The sequence below is a fragment of the Drosophila melanogaster genome, chromosome 3L, assembly GCF_000001215.4.
Source record: "Drosophila melanogaster chromosome 3L".
Taxonomy (NCBI): domain Eukaryota; kingdom Metazoa; phylum Arthropoda; class Insecta; order Diptera; family Drosophilidae; genus Drosophila; species Drosophila melanogaster.
Genome location: NT_037436.4, coordinates 1,235,703 through 1,255,993, shown reverse-complemented (window position 1 = coordinate 1,255,993; position 20,291 = coordinate 1,235,703). Strand labels below are relative to the sequence as shown.

The 20,291-nt window shown below is 49.1% G+C and overlaps 9 protein-coding genes across 13 annotated transcripts; 4 read left to right on the top strand and 5 right to left on the bottom strand.

Moving 5' to 3' along the window:
• Positions 1–7: 7 nt before the first annotated feature.
• CG9130 (uncharacterized protein) lies at positions 8–3,982 on the bottom strand. Of its 2 annotated transcripts, NM_001031925.2 has the most exons (5): positions 2,762–3,982; positions 2,271–2,690; positions 1,670–1,918; positions 950–1,596; positions 8–506 (listed from the first exon to the last, which is right to left on the bottom strand). In NM_001031925.2, the coding sequence occupies exons 1-3, from the start codon at positions 3,825–3,827 to the stop codon at positions 1,851–1,853; spliced, it is 1,554 nt and encodes a 517-aa protein (NP_001027096.1). In that variant the 5' UTR covers positions 3,828–3,982; the 3' UTR covers positions 8–506; positions 950–1,596; positions 1,670–1,850. The 2 variants fall into 2 exon arrangements, with proteins under 2 accessions (NP_001027096.1, NP_001027095.1); NM_001031924.2 differs by having other exon boundaries at positions 950–1,918.
• CG9133 (uncharacterized protein) lies at positions 8–3,982 on the bottom strand. Of its 3 annotated transcripts, NM_001031923.2 has the most exons (5): positions 2,762–3,982; positions 2,271–2,690; positions 1,670–1,918; positions 950–1,596; positions 8–506 (listed from the first exon to the last, which is right to left on the bottom strand). In NM_001031923.2, exons 3-5 carry the CDS (start codon positions 1,767–1,769, stop codon positions 255–257), a joined length of 999 nt encoding a protein of 332 aa, NP_001027094.1. In that variant the 5' UTR covers positions 1,770–1,918; positions 2,271–2,690; positions 2,762–3,982; the 3' UTR covers positions 8–254. The 3 variants fall into 3 exon arrangements, with proteins under 3 accessions (NP_001027094.1, NP_001027092.1, NP_001027093.1); NM_001031921.2 differs by having other exon boundaries at positions 950–1,918; NM_001031922.2 differs by lacking the exons at positions 2,271–2,690; positions 2,762–3,982 and adding an exon at positions 2,001–2,141.
• Positions 3,983–4,215: 233 nt separating this feature from the next.
• Bfc (Booster for Crq) lies at positions 4,216–5,298 on the bottom strand. The gene has a single exon (NM_138244.3). The coding sequence runs from the start codon at positions 5,115–5,117 to the stop codon at positions 4,362–4,364; it is 756 nt and encodes a 251-aa protein (NP_612088.2). The 5' UTR covers positions 5,118–5,298; the 3' UTR covers positions 4,216–4,361.
• Positions 5,299–5,542: 244 nt separating this feature from the next.
• Positions 5,543–8,177, bottom strand: Sac1 (Sac1 phosphatase). 2 transcript variants are annotated; one of them, NM_001202087.1, is made up of 2 exons: positions 8,047–8,177; positions 5,543–7,738 (listed from the first exon to the last, which is right to left on the bottom strand). In NM_001202087.1, the coding sequence occupies exon 2, from the start codon at positions 7,701–7,703 to the stop codon at positions 5,925–5,927; it is 1,779 nt and encodes a 592-aa protein (NP_001189016.1). In that variant the 5' UTR covers positions 7,704–7,738; positions 8,047–8,177; the 3' UTR covers positions 5,543–5,924. The 2 variants fall into 2 exon arrangements, with proteins under 2 accessions (NP_001189016.1, NP_612087.1); NM_138243.4 differs by lacking the exon at positions 8,047–8,177 and adding an exon at positions 7,806–7,974.
• A 139-nt stretch (positions 8,178–8,316) lies between these two features.
• Psf1 (Partner of Sld Five 1) lies at positions 8,317–9,008 on the top strand. The gene has a single exon (NM_138242.3). It carries the CDS (start codon positions 8,320–8,322, stop codon positions 8,926–8,928), a length of 609 nt encoding a protein of 202 aa, NP_612086.1. The 5' UTR covers positions 8,317–8,319; the 3' UTR covers positions 8,929–9,008.
• A 62-nt stretch (positions 9,009–9,070) lies between these two features.
• CG32318 (uncharacterized protein) lies at positions 9,071–9,921 on the top strand (the record flags this gene model as incomplete). Its single annotated transcript, NM_206230.3, has 2 exons — positions 9,071–9,440; positions 9,507–9,921. Exons 1-2 carry the CDS (start codon positions 9,361–9,363, stop codon positions 9,919–9,921), a joined length of 495 nt encoding a protein of 164 aa, NP_995952.1. The 5' UTR covers positions 9,071–9,360.
• A 162-nt stretch (positions 9,922–10,083) lies between these two features.
• Klp61F (Kinesin-like protein at 61F) lies at positions 10,084–14,426 on the top strand. The gene is made up of 6 exons (NM_057470.5): positions 10,084–10,433; positions 10,500–10,800; positions 10,994–12,326; positions 12,392–13,602; positions 13,667–13,918; positions 14,003–14,426. Exons 1-6 carry the CDS (start codon positions 10,354–10,356, stop codon positions 14,024–14,026), a joined length of 3,201 nt encoding a protein of 1,066 aa, NP_476818.1. The 5' UTR covers positions 10,084–10,353; the 3' UTR covers positions 14,027–14,426.
• On the bottom strand, positions 13,969–20,268 carry galene. The gene is made up of 6 exons (NM_138240.2): positions 20,081–20,268; positions 19,217–19,476; positions 18,911–19,157; positions 16,240–16,366; positions 14,773–16,175; positions 13,969–14,717 (listed from the first exon to the last, which is right to left on the bottom strand). The coding sequence occupies exons 2-6, from the start codon at positions 19,421–19,423 to the stop codon at positions 14,512–14,514; spliced, it is 2,190 nt and encodes a 729-aa protein (NP_612084.1). The 5' UTR covers positions 19,424–19,476; positions 20,081–20,268; the 3' UTR covers positions 13,969–14,511.
• Positions 17,675–18,861, top strand: CG9192 (uncharacterized protein). The gene has a single exon (NM_138241.4). It carries the CDS (start codon positions 17,759–17,761, stop codon positions 18,692–18,694), a length of 936 nt encoding a protein of 311 aa, NP_612085.1. The 5' UTR covers positions 17,675–17,758; the 3' UTR covers positions 18,695–18,861.
• Positions 20,269–20,291: the final 23 nt, after the last annotated feature.

The following is a 20,291-nucleotide window of genomic DNA, read 5'->3' as shown; positions in this document are numbered from 1 at the left end:
TAGAATTATTGTTTTTTTTTTTCTTAATTTTAATTCAATCAAAAGCATACATTTACGTAACTAGTCGAAAAAGTGAGTGTTCGTGCATCTTACTGGACGGGTTAATATGAATGGGTTAGTACCAGAGCCAAATTTCAATAATTGCTGCTGTGAATTTTCAAAGAGTCGCTTCCAAAATGCCAAAGGATGTGTTCCGAAAGGGTAAGCGTCAAGTCCGGTCGATGGGAATGGGATCCGCCTACGGATCTCTTGGTCTACTTCTTCTTCTTGCCCTTGCCCTTCTTGCCCTTGCCCTTCTTGCCCTTCTTCCCCTTCTTGCCACCGGTTAGCATCTCCTCGGAAACATAGGTCTCCGTGGTCACCTTGCTGATCGGAAGGGTTACGGGCTGCTTGGGCGTCCGCAGCTCGATCTCGATGGTATTCTTCTTGTGCTGCGACTTGGCCTTACTTCCCAGTTTTACTAGGAACACGTCGCTGTCGGTCTCCTCGCAGGTCTTGTAGCAAACCTGAAAAATAAGAAAAGCGACAAATCTTTTTAGATACTATGCAACAGCTAACCAAAATAGTCTCAATGCAACGCGTTGCATCTTTCGCAGAAATTACCATAAATAAAAAAGCTGTAGCGGATTGCCACCGCAAACTGAAAAGAGTGCTCCACACTTGGAGCTGGCAGATGTTACGCAACTGCCCCACAATTGAGGCAATCGAAAGCCTTCCCGAAGTGGCAGAAGTGGCATAGTTGCACCACCTGCAACAACGTTTAGGGGGGCAAAGTCACGGACTACCAATCGATCCACATTCCGCATCCGCACACGTAACTGGCGAACTTAAAAAATGGAATGCGGAGGCGATCGGCGATTGTGGTTAATGATTTAAGATCGAACATTCTTGAAATATGGATTTCCTTAGGCCACTCAGTGCTGCGCAAATGAATATAGGATGGACTCACCTCGATACCCTTGCGCCTTGTGTCCAAATTGACACCCTTCATGGTGTCCATGATGTCCTTCCGCTCGACCTGCATGCAACATGATCGCTGGTTCTGGACGGGACAGTGCGCGGGCACGATGGGATCGGATCCGCCGCAGAGTCGCTGGCGGTAGCAGTCGACCTTGGCCTCCTGGAAGTCGCAGGCCTCCTTGATCTTCGAGAAGGGCACGTAGTAGTTGTCGGTCTCGCAGGCATCGTTCCCAGAGTACTTGATATTGGCTCGCACCTTGGGGATGTTCGGGTGGTTGATGATGCGGCCGCCGGTCCGGCGCTTGATGTGGTTGCGAGCGAAGGAGCTGCGCTGGAGCATATCGTGCAGGCAGGACTCCTTTGCGGGCTCGCAGTCATTGGGGTCATCGCGATAGCAGGGATCATCGCCTGCGCCCAGATTGGGCGCAGTCTCGCTGCCATCCATCACGCTCTCCACCTTGTGGGTGTTCTTGAGTACGCGTATGGTCAGACCGCTGCCATTGAGGCAGGCCTCGAACTCGTCGTACGCCTCCGGACCCGGATCCGGCTTGGTCGGCTGGATGAAGCAGGGAGCCAACTCCGGACTGCAGTCGCAATCGCAGGCGCACTGACAGCAGCCATCACAGTCGTCCACATCTGAGGATACCAATTGGAAGGGATGAATCATCCTTAAGCCCGAGCTTCGGTGCAGGGATCCGCGTGTACTTACTCTCGTTCATGGGCTTGAGCATCTCATTGGTGATCTTGAACTTGCAGTCGACCTTTGGCTTCTTGCCCTTCTTGCCCTTTCTTCCCCTCTTCTTGGCCATGTTGTGCGGTTGAGTGATTGAGTGTGTAAGTCAATACAATTATTCACTAGGCTCAAGCTGAAATCTCAATTCCGAAAGCCTTCAATTCTCAATTTGGATATTGTACTTCACCAGTAAGTGGCGCAATTTCCGCACAGCTCGTTTTCGCGCTGAAATGAAAATTGAATTTGGGTTAGTGGATCGCTTCGAAAATTTTTTAACTTGATAGGAAAAAAAATAGTTCGGACGTACTGATTCTCTGTTTTAATTTCCATCCAAAACTCGGGTAACAACAACGAAAGATTTTATTTTTCTGTATTTTGTGCGGCAGACAACATTTCCCGTTCGAATGTATAAAACAAATGCTAAACGAGTGATCTTCTACACCCCGACTACTAGATGTTACTAAATGTTTCGCTGGAGTTACGAGACGTTTGTGTTGTTGTTCATTTCGAAGCCTACTTGGCATTCTCGAAATCCCAGTTGAAATCGTTTTCTAAATACATACATATATGAGCTCACCTTCATCACAGGCCATTTCGTACTCCTCCTCCCGTCCGTTGCACCTGACAGTGGGCTCCTTGTACCGAATTTTCTTGGTCGCCTGGAGGACTCCTGCGCAGACAGGATCGCAGTCTTCGTAGACGGCGGACGGACTATTCTCGTCTCCTACGCGGCAAACAGCACCTCCAGCCTGACGCTTCTTCTTGCCCTTGTCGTCCTTGCCACCCTTTCCATCCTTTGCGTCCTTTCCATCCTTGCCACCCTTTTTGCCATCCTTGTCCTTCTTGGGATCCTTTTCCGGTTTGTTCAAGAGCTCGGCCTGCATCTTCTCCTGGATGAAGCGTGGGTACGGTGGAATTCCGCCGCAGGGACCGCATTTCTGCAGCTTTTGTTCGATCGGCGAGAGATTGCAACGCTTTGTGGGAACAGTGGGGCATTCTGGGAAGAAGTATATACATTACATCATTAAAAGGAAGCATTTATATATGCTGATGATAGATTATAGTCACCTCTATCGAACTCGTCCTCGCAGTAGTCACAGGGACAGAGCTTGTCCAGATTGCACGAGTAGTACCTGAGGCACTTTGCCGGAGGCTCAACTCGCTTGGCACAAGGATCCACCATTGTACAGCGACGACAAGGAGGCTGGGCACACGAGCCCTTGCAGCCCTTCTTATCCATGGGCCCGCCGGTGGCAGTTCCGCCGCCACAGCAGGGACTGCAGGGATCGCACGGATCGCAGGGGTCGCAGGGTGGAGGACATGGTGGGCCACAGCTAGGAGGCGGTGGGCACGAGCCGCAGCTGGGAGGTGGTGGGCAGGGGCCGCAGGGACCACAGGGGCCACAAGGACCGCAGCAGGGCTCCGGGCACTTGGGATTGCGGGAGCAGACCTTGCTGAAGGGGAACGTGGACACAATGGTCGGACCATTGCACACCAATCTAAGGATCAGCACTATGTTGCCAGTCTGCATCTTGCAGAGATTGAAGAGGGGCAGCAGTCGCTTGGACAACTCCGATGTGGGACACCACTGCTCGTGACGTTCGTTCAGCTTCTCGTAGCAGGCACAGTTGTCCAGGAGGCCCTTGCTGGTGGGACCCTTCATCTTGGGCAGCTGGGCGATGTGCCCCAGCATGGCGTCTTCCCAGTCAGGATTCTCGATGTCAAAGGACTCCTTCACCCTGTCGAAGATGGGCTTCACCTTTAGCTCCGACAGTCCTATCAGGAACTTGCAGCTCTCCGTGCGCTTCTTATAGACATGCACCTGCAGCACATCCTTGTCCGTAATGGGGGAGTCCAGAGTGAAGAGGGCGCACTTGCCGCACTTGGGCGAACAGGGGTTAACACACGTGCCCACCTCCCGATCGCAGAGATTCACGTAAACCGACGAGCGGAACGTGATCTCTGTGCAGGTTGGATACTCCTCCGGAGCGCAAAGATTCTGGCGTGTGATCAGCAGATCGTCCACTACGAACTCGAACATGTAGAGGAAGTTTCCTGCAATCTTGGGAGGTTTCTCTGGCTTCTCAGACTTATCGGATTTCTCAGTTTTCTCAGTTTTATCAGACTTGTCCATTTTCAAAGGAAATAATTTTGGCTAGGCTTTTGTTTTGTCGAAACTAGAAATTTATATGCCCGAACACTCGCACTTCCAAAAATTTTGTGAGTAAATTTGAATTTAGATTCTGATTTTGAATGGCCGTCCAGACGGGGAGACTGTGGTGTTCGAACTGCTAAACCGACTGGATTTGCGAGGGCTACTGGAATCGGATGAATTTTGAAAACTTGATTCCTTGATTTTCGATATTAAGATTGTCTTTTAGGCAGATGAGTCTGTCTGTATGTAGATTTTATTACGCCTAAAATGCCTAGTAAGGTCTTATTTCTAACATATATATAAATTTTAATATTAAATTATATTATAATGGACAATAGCCTCCTCAAGTCACTGAAACACCAGAATTGGTATAAAAATTATTCAAATACTTTATTTATAGTTAAGATATGCGAATGATTATCAGTTGCTAGGCGCATCCCTTGTCAAACAATAAAAATGCTTATGGCAACTAAATGAGTACGGAATATAAAGGCTCGCAGCTGCATTTCCTACTCATGTCTTCTTGGCTGGCACGGTCTTGCAAGGATCGCAGGGATCGAATGGCGACGAACAGGGAGCAGGCCAAGTGGGCGGGCAAGGACAGCAACAGTTGCAGGGATCCTTGCACACTGGTCTCTGGACGGGGAAGGAGGATACCACAGAGGGCCCATTGCACACCAGTCTCAGGATCAGCACTATATTGCCCGTCTGCATTTTGCAGAGGTTGAAGAGCGGCAGCATCCGCTTGGTCAGCTCTGAGGTGGGACACCACTGTTCGCGCCGCTCCCTATTCCTCTCGTAGCACACACAGTCATTGGCCTTCTTGCAGGGGCCCCTCAGCTTGGGCATTCGCGACAAATGGGACTCGACGTTACTCTCCCAGTTTATGTTCTGTGAATAGAACTCCTTCTTCACCCTATCGAAGATCGGCTTCATCGGCAGCTCGGTCAGCCCGAGCAGGAACTTGCAGCTCTCCGTGCGCTTCTTGTAAACGTGAATGTGCATCACGTCCTCGTCCGTGATCGGCGATTCCAGCGTGAAGAGGGTGCACTTGCCGCACTTGGGCGAACAGGGGTTGACACAGCTTCCGTTCTCCCGATCGCGGATGTTCAGGAAAACCGAACGGAACGTGATCTCCGTGCAAGTGGGATACTCCTCCGGAGCGCAGAGGTTGGGACGAGTGATCAGCAGATCGTCCACCATGAACTCCAACATATACAGGAAGTTATCAGCAAGATTAGAGCGTTTCTCCGACTTGTCCATTCTCATATAAAAGCTTAAAAACTAGAAATTTGACAAAATTACTATACCAAAGAATTTGTTATGTGTTGAAAACGTTTTTAGAAATTTTCAGTCACTGAAACCTAATTTTGACGAAAAATAAATATGTTGAATTTTGAATTCAGATTTTGACGACGTGCCGAAAAGGAAAGACTGATTTTCGAAATGGATCTATGCGACTGAATGTAAAAGGCCTGCCTACGATTCAAAATATATAAATAAAAAGCTAAGAGCTCTGCATTCCTACTAAAATATCAACAATGACATTCTTTATATGATTAACACCCTCTGGGTAACCTGTACTCTTAACCTTTACTGGCCATCTTTTATGGTTGTCATAAACGCCATATACCCATATCATTAATTACATTTCACCTCCACAAGTAGATAGAAAGACGCCGGTCTGAGGTTTTCTAGCAATGCGTAAAATACTTTATTTAATGTCATTAAATGGTTCTACAAAAGTGATTGATCTACATTGCAGTTAATCGCAGTTAATAAGCGGCGCCTTCACAACTCCACTTCTTCCCGATCGAAACCCCAATCATTCCCCTTTTCCAGCCGCCTGAAGCTCGCCTAAGTGTAAGTGATCTGTGTATATAATGACTAACAAGTTGCAGAAGGGAATGGACTGGGGGGGGCTTTAAGACTAAACAAAAACAGAATAAAACAAAACAGAAATTGAGAGGAAGTCGAATCGATTACAGAATTGGTTTACAATTGTTCTTTCTCGGAGCAATGGGACAGTTTAGCTGCAGAGGTAGTTCCCAGTGACTCTGCTAGACGACACTAACGTCATGGGTCTCGAAAGGAGATGGGCGGAAAAAGCCGCGGCCACTGCACGAACTCGACGCCGTAGTGCAGGATGCCCGTGGCACTGACAGCGATCATTGCGCCCCAGAAGAGCATGAACAGCAGGTTCTCCGTGTTAAACTCGGCCGGATAGGTCATCGTGATCATGAACATGGCCACAGCCACAAGCAGCACCGAGGGGAAGGTGAAGAACCGCCAGCCATGCTTCGACTCCAGCGGCGATGGCACGGCACCGCCCTCGTTGTCGTTGACCAGATACTTTCCAAGGAAAAGATCGATGCTGTCTTGCCGCTGGCCATCGGCGAAGTTGTTCAGATAGTAGCGCATCAGCGAGTTCTTGCCGTCCTGCATGGCACCAGACTTGGTCCTCTTGCCCGTCCTGGTGAAGTCGGTCTTGAGCGCACACGTTCCGGAATATTGTAGCGACACCAGATCCGCGTTGTCCGCCCACACGCCCTTGAAAATGCTCTCGAAAATGTCGGAGGCATGTTCCACTTTCTGGCCCACATGAAGCACTCCCAGCTTCTGGAGCACCGCAGTGAGGGACCTGCGGGCCAGCATGCTCTGCACGACGTTCGTCCTATCGAGACAGTCGATACAATTCGTTCGGAAGACACCAGTCTGCGTGGACACCAATTTGCCGTCGTCGAAGACATGATAGACACCGAACTGATCCTGCTCATGGGCGAGGCGATCGATGAGTATGTTCAGCCGGTCCCAGCGCATCTTACGGCACTCGCTGTGGAAGTCGAAAGACTCGTATCGCACTTGTGGATTTCCCATTTCTCGAACCAGGCGGGCATAGGTCGCCTCGAGCTCGCCTTCGGCACCTTTGTGATCCACTAGATTCACAGCCACATTGTTGCCATACAGCCGGATCTGTTCCTTAAAGTGGAGCCCGCAGGCGGCCAAATGATCCTTGCCCGGCACCAGAACGGGTCGTGGCTTATAGCGCAAATTGGGCAGCTGGTGCCAGTGGAAGGGCATGCTGCCTCGTGTCTGCACGAATCCAGTCAGCTGCCCGTTGAACTCCACTATTTGCTCGGTCTCTACGAAGTTCGCAACATGGCCCTGCTCGTCGCTGCCTCGGCAGAAGAGCCGTGTGCCCGCCCGCTGCACGGAACGCCTGGTGATGATGCTCCAGAAGAATGTCTGCCCGTTGATCTGCACCTGGTTGATAGACACGAAGCCCAGGACGAGTGGCAGCTGGAACTTCTCCATCTTATCGCAGTTGAACTGCCGCAGCACATAGCCATTCCAAACGAATCGCTGCTCAGCGCGCTGGAGCAACCCGGATACTTCAGGCCGCGATTGTGCCACCTCCCGCTGTCGCTGCAGCGAATTGGTAAGGTCGTAGCGGTAGGAGAAGTAAAAGAACTTGGTGTCAAGTGTCTGGCGTAGCAGTCGCAAGTAGTTTTCGTTCTCCTTGCGCTGGAAGGAATTCGGAATGTAAGGTATGATGTCATAGCCCGCTAATCTCCACACAACTGCGCCATTGAGCACGCCCACGAAGAGGCGGTGGGTCGCCACCAGAAGGTAGTCGCAGCTCAGTAGGTGAATGGTTCCCAGCACACCACAAATCCTCCTGGTGGGGCGAAGGTTGGCCACAAGACCTCCGCTCGCTGGCTGAACCCTGGTGACTTTGTCGTGGCGCCCGATGACCAGCAACTCATCTCCTCCATTCGGCTCGATGATGAAGCTCTGCGGTGCGATGTACAGGTTCATGTCATCGTACACGGCGTTCTCCTCCCTGCTGTCCATGATTTCCGGGGGCGGTGGCTGGCCCACTTCGAAGACTAAGGGTTAAAAATGGGATAAGGGTTAATAGCTATAGCCAGTGCTGCTTCCTCTTTCTCTGCTCACTTCCTGTAATCGGGGATTCACTGTCGCTATCACCGCTGTCACACACGCACAGCACCAAAATCAGCCACACAATCAGGAGGTTACTCGTTCTTTATTGATTTAACACACAAATTGCAGTTCATCTGATTTTTGGGCCAACTCTTTGCCACTACGTGTGTGATAGGGATGGACCAGTTGGCTAAATAGCCGAATAGCGAATAGCTAATATATTCGATACTTTAAGATGTTCACACCCACTTACTTGCATGTGGTACTCCACTCCCGCAGTTGCACCAATCTAACCAGGATGGCATTTCCTCTTAGGACGGCATAATTTGGGCCTCGTAAGCTAAATTTTGATAAATCACCGTTTCAAATCTATTTTAAAGGAACATGGCTACTGAGGATGAAATTTTTGTTATTTTTTGAAATATACCAAAAGAAATACCAAGTATCGATACCACAAGTCGACGAACATTTTGGCGCGAATCCATCACTAGATCCCCAAACCAAAGAAAAACAGAGAGGATCAACAATGAGCCGACAAACAAAAATGTTCGGCGAGAAAGCCTTCGACCTGCTAAAAGAACTGGAGAGATCGTCGCAGACAATTCCCGCCTTCGACGACGATGGGGTGCGCCAGGTGCTGGAGGAGATCAAGGCGATATTCGAGGAGAACGTGGCCCAGGCCTCCAGCTACAATGCTTCCGGGGATCGCAGTCTGTGGCCCCTGCTCAACTTCAGGCACGCAGCTCTCCAGAGGAACAAGAGGTGCCTGCTGGCCTACCTATACGAGCGGTGCAGGAGGATCAAGGCCCTCAGGTGGGAGTTTGGACCCATTATCCCCGGGGACATCAAGCAGGCACTCTGCGAACCGGAGGTCACCTTCTTCAACAACTACTCCAAGTCCCTGGCTGCCTACATGTGCAGTGCGGGCTACAACCAGGGCTTGCCCATTGATCTAACCAACAATCTGCGTCCGCCCAAGTCACTTTACATCGAGGTGCGCTGCATGGAGGACTATGGGAAGTTCGAGCTGGACGACGGCGAGGTGATCCACCTGAAGAAGAACAGCCAGCACTATCTGCCCCGAGCTCAGGTGGAGTCTCTCGTGAGGCAGGGCATTCTTCACCACATAGCCTAGTCGGGATTATTTGATAATAAGAGTTTACTATACATATTTAATGGTTTAATGTAGAACAAATAAAAGATAAAAAATTATTTAATTCAAATAATTTGAACATTCTGTAGTTTTCCAATACTTGTATTTTTCGATGTTGGTATTTTCAGGGTGCCGTGTTGCGGTCACACTATTTGCGCATTATTTTAAAATTGAACGGACAACTGAAGACGCTGCTTCTCTCTGTTCTCATTGGAAATAGTGCGAAAATTGGTTTTCCACGCCAGCCTTCTGTAAATAGTAGTTACAGTTATCAGCATTCGGCTCGGTGGAAGGTGAAGCACAAGGATTTCCAGGAATCAAACACACACACACACGCATACCGATACACGCGACAGGCGTCATTTTTTGGACTGTACGCGCTAAAACCACAATTAATTGTTTCAATTGATCAATATGGACATATCTGGTGGGAATACGTCGCGCCAGCCCCAAAAGAAGTCCAACCAAAACATCCAGGTGTATGTGCGCGTCAGGTGAGTTTGTATATGTAACCAAAACCCCTTAAAAAGATCTACATATATCTTCTATATCTTTTGTAGACCCCTTAATTCTCGGGAACGTTGCATCCGCTCGGCCGAAGTCGTGGATGTGGTCGGACCACGGGAAGTGGTCACCCGCCACACGCTGGACTCCAAGCTCACCAAGAAGTTCACCTTTGACCGCAGTTTTGGCCCCGAGTCCAAGCAGTGCGATGTCTACTCCGTCGTGGTGTCTCCGCTGATCGAGGAGGTCCTCAATGGCTATAACTGCACGGTGTTTGCTTATGGCCAGACGGGCAACAATCTGCGTCCGCCCAAGTCACTTTACATCGAGGTGCGCTGCATGGAGGACTATGGGAAGTTCGAGCTGGACGACGGCGAGGTGATCCACCTGAAGAAGAACAGCCAGCACTATCTGCCCCGAGCTCAGGTGGAGTCTCTCGTGAGGCAGGGCATTCTTCACCACATAGCCTAGTCGGGATTATTTGATAATAAGAGTTTACTATACATATTTAATGGTTTAATGTAGAACAAATAAAAGATAAAAAATTATTTAATTCAAATAATTTGAACATTCTGTAGTTTTCCAATACTTGTATTTTTCGATGTTGGTATTTTCAGGGTGCCGTGTTGCGGTCACACTATTTGCGCATTATTTTAAAATTGAACGGACAACTGAAGACGCTGCTTCTCTCTGTTCTCATTGGAAATAGTGCGAAAATTGGTTTTCCACGCCAGCCTTCTGTAAATAGTAGTTACAGTTATCAGCATTCGGCTCGGTGGAAGGTGAAGCACAAGGATTTCCAGGAATCAAACACACACACACACGCATACCGATACACGCGACAGGCGTCATTTTTTGGACTGTACGCGCTAAAACCACAATTAATTGTTTCAATTGATCAATATGGACATATCTGGTGGGAATACGTCGCGCCAGCCCCAAAAGAAGTCCAACCAAAACATCCAGGTGTATGTGCGCGTCAGGTGAGTTTGTATATGTAACCAAAACCCCTTAAAAAGATCTACATATATCTTCTATATCTTTTGTAGACCCCTTAATTCTCGGGAACGTTGCATCCGCTCGGCCGAAGTCGTGGATGTGGTCGGACCACGGGAAGTGGTCACCCGCCACACGCTGGACTCCAAGCTCACCAAGAAGTTCACCTTTGACCGCAGTTTTGGCCCCGAGTCCAAGCAGTGCGATGTCTACTCCGTCGTGGTGTCTCCGCTGATCGAGGAGGTCCTCAATGGCTATAACTGCACGGTGTTTGCTTATGGCCAGACGGGCACAGGGAAGACCCACACCATGGTGGGCAACGAGACTGCCGAACTGAAATCCTCCTGGGAAGATGTGAGTGAACAAAAATTCAAATCAAAACCATATCAACCATATCAGCGTAGGGCCCTACATTCTCACTTTCGCAGTTTAACCAAACAAAAAAGGTCTTTGCCATTCTTAGCCATCTGGCTCAAGGCCATCGAAACCAGTTTTTCTTTTCTAAGAATCGCTAATCTAACCTTTTCCAATTTGTCTTCCCGCTTAGGACTCTGACATTGGCATCATACCGCGCGCTCTGAGTCACCTTTTCGATGAGCTGCGCATGATGGAGGTGGAGTACACTATGCGCATTTCCTACTTGGAACTGTACAATGAGGAGCTGTGCGATCTACTGTCCACCGATGACACCACCAAGATACGCATTTTCGATGACAGCACCAAGAAGGGATCGGTGATTATCCAGGGCCTGGAGGAGATACCAGTGCACAGCAAGGATGATGTGTACAAGCTGCTGGAGAAGGGAAAGGAGCGTCGCAAAACAGCCACTACGCTGATGAATGCACAGTCCTCACGCTCCCACACTGTATTTTCTATAGTTGTGCACATCAGGGAGAATGGCATCGAAGGAGAGGACATGCTGAAAATCGGTAAACTGAATCTGGTGGATCTGGCGGGCAGTGAAAATGTTTCCAAGGCTGGGAATGAAAAGGGAATACGTGTGCGGGAAACAGTAAACATCAATCAGAGCCTCTTGACTCTCGGTAGAGTAATTACCGCTTTGGTCGATCGCGCTCCTCACGTTCCATATCGTGAATCAAAGCTGACTAGACTGCTGCAAGAATCTCTGGGTGGCAGGACCAAGACCTCCATCATAGCCACCATATCGCCGGGCCACAAGGACATCGAGGAGACCCTGAGCACTTTAGAGTACGCTCATCGCGCCAAGAACATTCAAAACAAGCCCGAAGTCAATCAGAAGCTGACCAAAAAGACTGTGCTCAAGGAATACACCGAAGAAATCGACAAGCTTAAAAGAGATCTTATGGCGGCCAGGGACAAGAATGGCATCTATTTGGCCGAGGAAACCTACGGGGAGATAACTTTGAAGTTAGAATCCCAGAACCGCGAGCTTAACGAGAAAATGCTGCTGCTCAAGGCTTTGAAGGACGAACTCCAGAACAAGGAGAAGATCTTCAGTGAGGTGAGCATGAGTCTTGTGGAGAAAACGCAGGAGCTGAAAAAGACCGAGGAGAACCTACTGAACACGAAGGGTACTTTGCTCCTGACCAAGAAAGTGCTGACCAAGACCAAGCGACGATACAAGGAAAAAAAGGAGTTGGTGGCCTCGCATATGAAAACGGAGCAGGTTTTGACCACACAGGCTCAGGAGATCCTAGCCGCTGCTGATCTGGCCACTGATGATACTCATCAGCTGCACGGAACCATCGAAAGAAGGCGTGAGTTGGATGAGAAGATTCGCCGATCTTGCGATCAGTTCAAAGATCGTATGCAGGATAATTTGGAAATGATCGGTGGCAGCCTGAACTTGTATCAGGATCAGCAGGCAGCCCTCAAGGAGCAGCTAAGCCAGGAAATGGGTAAGCTATCTACAGAAATCAATTTGTATATTATTGTACATAAGTAAAATTTTATAAATCTCCAGTAAACTCGAGCTATGTGAGCCAACGCCTTGCACTAAATTCCAGCAAAAGCATCGAAATGCTTAAGGAGATGTGTGCCCAATCGCTACAGGATCAGACCAACCTCCATAATAAGTTAATAGGAGAAGTCATGAAGATCAGCGATCAGCACTCTCAGGCATTTGTCGCCAAGCTGATGGAGCAGATGCAGCAGCAACAGCTTTTGATGAGCAAAGAAATTCAGACTAACCTGCAGGTGATCGAGGAAAACAACCAGCGGCACAAAGCCATGCTGGACTCTATGCAGGAAAAGTTCGCCACCATAATTGACAGCAGCTTACAGTCTGTGGAAGAACATGCGAAGCAAATGCACAAGAAGTTGGAGCAGCTCGGGGCAATGAGTTTGCCAGATGCGGAGGAACTGCAGAATCTTCAAGAGGAGTTGGCGAATGAACGAGCTCTGGCGCAGCAGGAGGATGCTCTCCTTGAGTCCATGATGATGCAGATGGAACAGATCAAGAACTTGCGGTCCAAAAATAGCATCAGCATGTCCGTACATCTTAATAAGATGGAGGAGAGTCGACTGACGAGAAATCATCGCATCGATGATATTAAGTCTGGTATCCAAGACTACCAAAAGTTGGGCATAGAAGCTTCCCAATCCGCACAAGCGGAGCTCACCAGCCAAATGGAGGCGGGAATGCTTTGTCTGGACCAAGGCGTTGCCAACTGTTCGATGCTTCAGGTGCACATGAAGAATCTCAACCAGAAATACGAAAAGGAAACAAATGAGAATGTTGGTTCCGTTCGAGTGCACCACAATCAGGTGGAAATTATTTGCCAAGAGAGCAAGCAGCAGCTTGAGGCGGTGCAGGAGAAAACCGAAGTTAACTTGGAACAGATGGTGGATGCAAGGCAGCAGCTTATCACCGAGGACAGACAGCGATTCATAGGCCATGCCACTGTAGCCACTGATCTTGTCCAAGAGTCGAACCGGCAGTTCTCGGAGCATGCTGAACACCAACGGCAGCAGCTGCAAATTTGCGAGCAAGAGCTTGTACGCTTCCAACAGTCGGAGTTGAAAACGTACGCCCCAACTGGGACCACGCCCTCCAAAAGGGATTTCGTTTATCCGCGCACCCTCGTGGCCACGTCGCCACATCAGGAAATTGTGAGGCGCTATCGCCAAGAGCTGGACTGGTCAGATCTGGACACCACGGCCACTATAGATGAGGTAACCTAAAATCCTTCAACCTTGTATGTTGAAAAGCACCAACTTTTATGTTTCCAATCCGTAGTGCAGCGAGGGTGAGCATGACGTCTCCATGCATTCCGTCCAGGAGCTGTCCGAAACTGAAACCATAATGAACTCCACGCCCATTGAGCCCGTGGATGGTGTCACCGTGAAGCGTGGGTGCGGCACCACCCGCAATTCCAATTCGAACGCCCTAAAGCCACCCGTAGCTACTGGTGGAAAACGCAGCAGCTCGTTGTCACGTTCCCTGACACCCAGTAAAACGTCACCTCGAGGTTCTCCCGCCTTCGTCAGGGTAAGTCAAGTGCAAGTCCGCTAATGACTTAACAAATAAAGGGTGGGGATATATTATCATTGCTTTTATTTTCAATATTTTTAGCACAACAAAGAAAACGTAGCCTGATTGCATTCGATGACAGTAGTAGTCTCCCCTTCCCAGTAACCCGTTTATGTTAGTGGATTTCGGATCGCTGTGTTTGTTTGGCTCTTCTGGATATTCATTTTATCTGTATATCAATCTTTGGAATTTCGTACATTTATTATTTAAATAAACTCAGTATGCTATGTAAAGTTAAGGAAATCTTTAGTTCAAGTGCAGGTTTAAGATATATCAGAAGGTATTCTTAAACTTCGATACTATTTTTTAGGGAAGAAGTGAATTTGGTTTTTTAATGATGTCATGCCTTCCAAGGAAGCGCTTTATAATTAATATAATCTTAACTATTTTACTTATCATATTCTCGTTTGTGAATTTAAATTTGTTGAAGTTTTTTTTCATAAAACATTTAAACATATTAAATATCCATCTTTCAAAGTGTGTTCCTTATAATTAGAGCATCCAACATATTTAGGAAAAAACAGATGTCATAACTATCTATCTATCTATTACTAATCCTCATCCTGCTCGTCGTCATCATCCTTAAGAATGCCCAGACGGCGGGCTACCTCCTTCACATTGGCAATGAACTCCTCCTGGACCAGGTTAAAACTCATGGCCAACAAGGCAATGCCGAAAAGAAGGTACAGCGAGCAATAGGCGATGGACTGCTCCGACTCGTCCTTGACTCCTTTCGCGGGGACAAAGTCACCAAATCCTGTAATGCAAAAGCAGATGAAAAGAGTGCGCAAGGAATTGGGATAAACACAAACCGATTGTTGTCAGTGTAATGAAGCAAAAGTAGGCGGAATCCAAGAAGGACCAGTTCTCCCAGTACGCAAAAAGAACAGCTCCGCCAAGGATGTAGCTCACTACCAGAAAGACGCATAACCAAATGGGGACAGGTCGATCCTTGGGCAGCAGATCTCCATAGTCCCCATACTCATCCCCGTACATAGAGTCATCGTCGTCGTAATCGTAGCTGGGTCGCCGACGGATTTGCCGCTGGACCGGAAATCCCATTGGTGACATGATTCTCGGGGAAGGGGGCAAACGTTCAGCCCGCTCTCTTCGGCGATTTCTTTTTGGTTCTCGACTCCTTGAGTGGTGGCGCTCAGGCGGATAATCCTCGTAGTTATTGTCTCCGTAAAGGGATCCCTCATCGAAGCTCTCTTCCACGTAGTCCTCGTAGCGACCCTGGGAGTGACCACGCCTATCCCGTCGATGGTCCCGTCCCGGCGGTGGAGCATCATAGTCGGGAAGTTCGAGATGGTTGCCATAGCGAGATGATTGCCTGCCCAGACTTCCAGCTCGTCTATCATGCTGTTGGCGATAGGAGCTCTGCGGTGGCGGCTGTGGAGATCGTTCCCGTTCTCTGTCCTTCTGGCGTTGCCTTTGGTGAGCAGATCTGGGCATGGATTGACTCCTTGGAGCTGCTTGTCTTCTGTTGCCCCCGAAGTCATCTAAAGCATACCTATTTGGTATAATTGGTGTTTTCCTCACCACGTCCTCGTCGACGTCTTCGTAATGTGAAGAAACGTGCCTGGGATCCACGGACTTGGCCCTACTTCTCCCAGGTGCCGAGTGAAGACGATGCAGTTCTCTGGACGCTTTGGAAGATTCCTGATTGTGTGGCGATCGAACCGATCGCACACTGGCAGCTCTTTTCGCAGGAGGTTGCATGTCACCGAAGTCCTCAATGGATCCAGCATCCAAGTGGGATCGAGAGTAGCGCTCCCTTTCTACCGTGTGTCTGTCCCTCATCCGATCCCGTTGTCTTTGCCGGCTACTGTAGCGGTTGGATCTGTTCAGGGTCTGAGTTTCGTACCCATCTCCGTAAATGGTGTGACGCTGGCGAGGATCGTGATGCAAATGCTGCTGCTGCTGCTGACGACGATTGCGTCCGCCTCCACTGCTCCGATGTCCGAACTCGCGGTCATCGTAGCCCCGGCCCATGGTGCGCAGGTCGGGATCTGAATAGGCATGACCCATGGAAGGACCCAGACCCGAGTCATTCCCAGACCGTTGGGTCATCTTCATGGAGCGCCGGAACGAGGGCGGCGGCTGGGATCGGGCATGGCGCTGAGAGCGCATCGATCTCTGCCGGGATCGGGCATTCCTCGGACGTTTGGCCGTGCGGGTGCACACATAGCAGCATATTCTCCAGTACAGAAACCTATATTGGAATATATGTATGAAAACATACTCATTTAGTTCTCAGCTCATCGATGTCAACTCACCGAAATGATGTGGCCATGACATCGCCAATGTTGGACAAGCAGATGAGCATCAGCGGAATGCCCACAATGGCGTAGAAAATCGTTGTCACCTTGCCCCAATCCGTACGCGGCGATATGTGACCATAGCCTGTCCAGAGAATGACAAGGAACACATAATTACTCTTTCGCAGATAGGTAAGATTGATTTTGAGTCACCTTTCACCTTCAACCTCGTGACCGCAAAGTTCTTGAAATACTAATGAATCTAAGACCCGCTAAGGCCCAATCCCCAATCCATATGTACTTCTTTTTGTTCATGCCAAGCCCATTATCGCTTCGAAATAGCAAACATGGCATTTCAAGTCTGCCGCTTTTGGCCTTTACGGAAGTGTGCAAATTCGTAGATAGCATTCTGTGCCCCTCTTCGCGGGGTTCTATCTGATGGGCGTCGGTCACTAAACCCATTTGTGTGCTAGCCGTAAATCCATATCGGGGAAAAGTGCAGACGAAAAGCGTAAAACTAAGCTCCCATCATCAACAGCCAGAGCTAATAAACTGATTTATACCAAATACTTCCACTCGAAAGCCGAAAAGTTGAATGCTCTAAGTGGGTTAAAGTGAAAAAGGTTTCTGTATACTTTTAAAGTAGGAGAGTTTATAGAGTTCTTGGGGTTTGCTTAAGGCCTTCGATTGAAAACCTTCCATGCACCACTTCCCCTTTTATGAGTAATCACTAATCACCAACACCCCCTGTGTGTTAGGGTATACTAATAATGAGAAATTCCCATCGTTAAAATCTAAAAATCTGAAATGCCAGAAAAGATAATCACGATCGGTCAGTGGCGTTTGACCTTGCTGTTGTTTTGACCACAAACAATTGGATGGCAGCAATCCACTTTTGGTTTCATTTGACACGCTCCACACACCCTCGCTCCCTTTGAAAGCCATCACCACCCGAATGAACCCATTTTTAGAGGTCAACCACGTGCTGGCTGCTCACCTGACTGTGTCCGAGCTGAATCTTTGACTTGTGACTCCCGCCCTGCAAAGGAAGCAAGCATATGTTTTCCAACTCATGGAAATTCCCAGGAATAAGCTTTTAGGTCGATCGGTGGTGGTCAATTACCGTGATTTATGCGATTTCAACGTGATCGCTGTGTGGACAAAACCAATTGTCCGACTCATCCGCTTGCCTCATTGGTTCCTGGGCGGATTGCGGTCTGGTCGCGCTTCAGGTGAATCAACGTGGGCCAAGACTTGGGCCACAGATCTCTGAAGATTTCTGTCTGGCACGATCGTTGATTCATTGGTCGGGCAGCCGCCGAATGCGAATACCTGCGGCTGCCCTCGTCGCTTGACTGAGTTTGTGCGTCGTCATCGCCGCTGATGTCTCTGGCGGTTGTATTTGTTTTTTGGTTCTCGGGTGCGGTTATATAAGTAGTGTGTGCCGGTCGCATTTTCGAACTATTCTGTTGCGGGAGCTTGCCGCGATCAAGCGCAAAAATCGGGTCAGTGTGTAATCGAACAAAGCGTGCCAATCATGCCAAGCTATTGCCTCATCATCGTCCTATGCCTTCTTGGATCAGTGGCGGCTAAGTCTTCGGATGGAGATCGAGATCAGTGGGTCTGGAGGTCCTACAATCGCAGGGAGCGCTCTTTTCGGGACATCAATCGCAGTTCCCCCATAAGGAACTCGTACGACGAAAAGCTGAGGCGGGAGCCCACGACTCGAAGACCTTTTCCGGGCGAACCGGAGAATGATGAGATAGAGGACTATGCCGATGTGGAGCCCACCAGGTCATCGGACACTCCCAACGTAGGCACCCGTCAGTTTAATCCATACGGTGGTCAGACCAATGCCGGACAGTTCGGAGGACTTGGAGGCTATAACGGAAACCCCGGAGTGCTAGTCGGACCTGGCGGACCCACCGGAATCATAGGGAGACCGCAGCTATACCCCACTCCCTATCAGCCAGGCTATGGTGGATTCTCTGGAGCTCAAAATGGCATTAGTGGATATCCAGGCGGATACGGAGGAGTAGGACAGGGACTTCCCGGAGCTGGATTCCCCGGAGCCAGCGTGGGTGGTGGGTTTAACAACTTCCCCAGTAATGGACTTGGCCTCAACCAATTTCCTGGCAATGGGCAATACCCTTACGGCTCCTATCCAGGTGGCGACTTCGGTGGAAGCCAATTCGCGGGCGCAGGTGCCCAGTTCCCAGGATTGGGACAGTACCCAGCAAACCAACAGTTCGGTGGACCTCAGTACACCGAGGGCTATGGTCTGGCAGGAGGACTGGGCTTAGGTCAACTTGGAGTAGGCAACGGTGGACTCGGATACGGTGGAAGTTTTCCACCTCTAGGAGGAGGCTTCGGCTATGACGAGAAATCGCCAGCTGTGGCCGATGGTAAGAGTGCTAAGAGTGTGGCAGCGTCACCCAGAAAAGTGAATGATAAGCTCAGTAAGAAGGTCTAGAGCTTCGTGTTTTAGAAGTGGAAGGTGTTATGTTAAAGATATGGAACTGAAGCTATTACTTTCCCACTCAACCCTCCTTTTTCCCTTAGGCTGAGTTGGAAGTAGTCACCTTAGTGTAGGCATAGTTTACGTATAGACTAAGCAAATAAATTCCCATGTTTACTCACACATGACTTTGAAGAACTCAATCCATAAGCTTAAAAAAAACATACTCACCTATGGTCGTTATCACAATAATCGAGTAGAACAGGGATCCGGCAAAGGTCCACTGGGACTTGCGCAGATCCTCGTCGCCATCCCAGCCGTCGGCCTTGATGGCCGTAAGGATTTGCTTTTCAAAATTGGCCAGGTGCTTGCTGACATTGGCCATCCAATCGCTTTCCCTTAGGACCACTGCGTCGTCGGACAGTAGCCAGATATTCTCCGTGAGATTAACGCGAAGATTCTGTATGTCTCGCTTCACCTGCATGGGGATTTTGGATTTTTAGCATTTGAGACCTTCCAGCAAAATCACCCACTCACCTCTAGTTCGTGGGGTCGTTCGAGATGCTGGAAGAGGTAGGCACCGCCCACGCAATAGGAAACCACGAGAAGCACGAGCAGCACATGGGACACAATGCAGGTGAGCACCTTCCACGAGAAGCAGATGGCAGCTACACAGCGTCCGCGTTGCGGCTTCGCTGGCTCCAACATGTGCGCCGGCAGAGATTGGGCCCGCCTACCCGACATGGTCACCCTCCTCTGGCCTCCTCCTTCCTTTGGCTAATTTGCCGCTCGGTTGGCTGTGAATTATGAAAGGCAAAATAAACTAAATAAAGGATGGGACGAAAATGTTTGGAGGTCGGCCTGGCAAATACCCTTAGAAATTGTAAATTGTTGTTGAGATGAAGAGTTGTTTGAGAGTGCCTCTCCGAAGTAATATATTGTAGTAACCTTAATGGGAATGCTACATAATGTTTAAAATTATGCCTGCGAATAAACACGCCTTCTATGGCGTTCGTTTCAGAAATCGTTGGTAATCTCCAAAGGAGCAATTACCGAGAAGCCAAAAGGTAAACCAGACAAAGCTCCACGGCACATATGTTTATTTGTCCAAATATTTATTTATTTGGGTTGCTGGGGCAAGGCCGAAGAGCCAAGGGGATCAGGTGCGGAAGACTCGACTCCATGAGACTATTTTGGGTGCCGCCGCCCGGCGGGGCATTCATCTCATCGTCAAATCTCGTGCCACGCCTGTCGAGAACTCTGCTGGTTCCTCTTGCTTATAGATGCGGACTACATAACATGTCCGAGCAATTATGAACTTCGATTTCATGTGGGCAATTAGCGCTGGTGAATTATGGGCCCATCGGGATTGGGCATTGGACTGCTGTTAATGATGATTACCGATCGCTGATCGCCTTCTGATTCGCACTGAGGAAAACTTTTCAGTTTTCCACATTAAGTTCCATGCTGTATATTTTGCCCGCACTCTCCCGTCTTCCGTCTAACAATCCGTTTCCGATTCTATATCCGATGGGATCCGTACAGAGAAAAGAAGCACCGATCCGTACGAGCCACAAATTCTTACTGCGGATCGCAGCTACAGATGGACTCT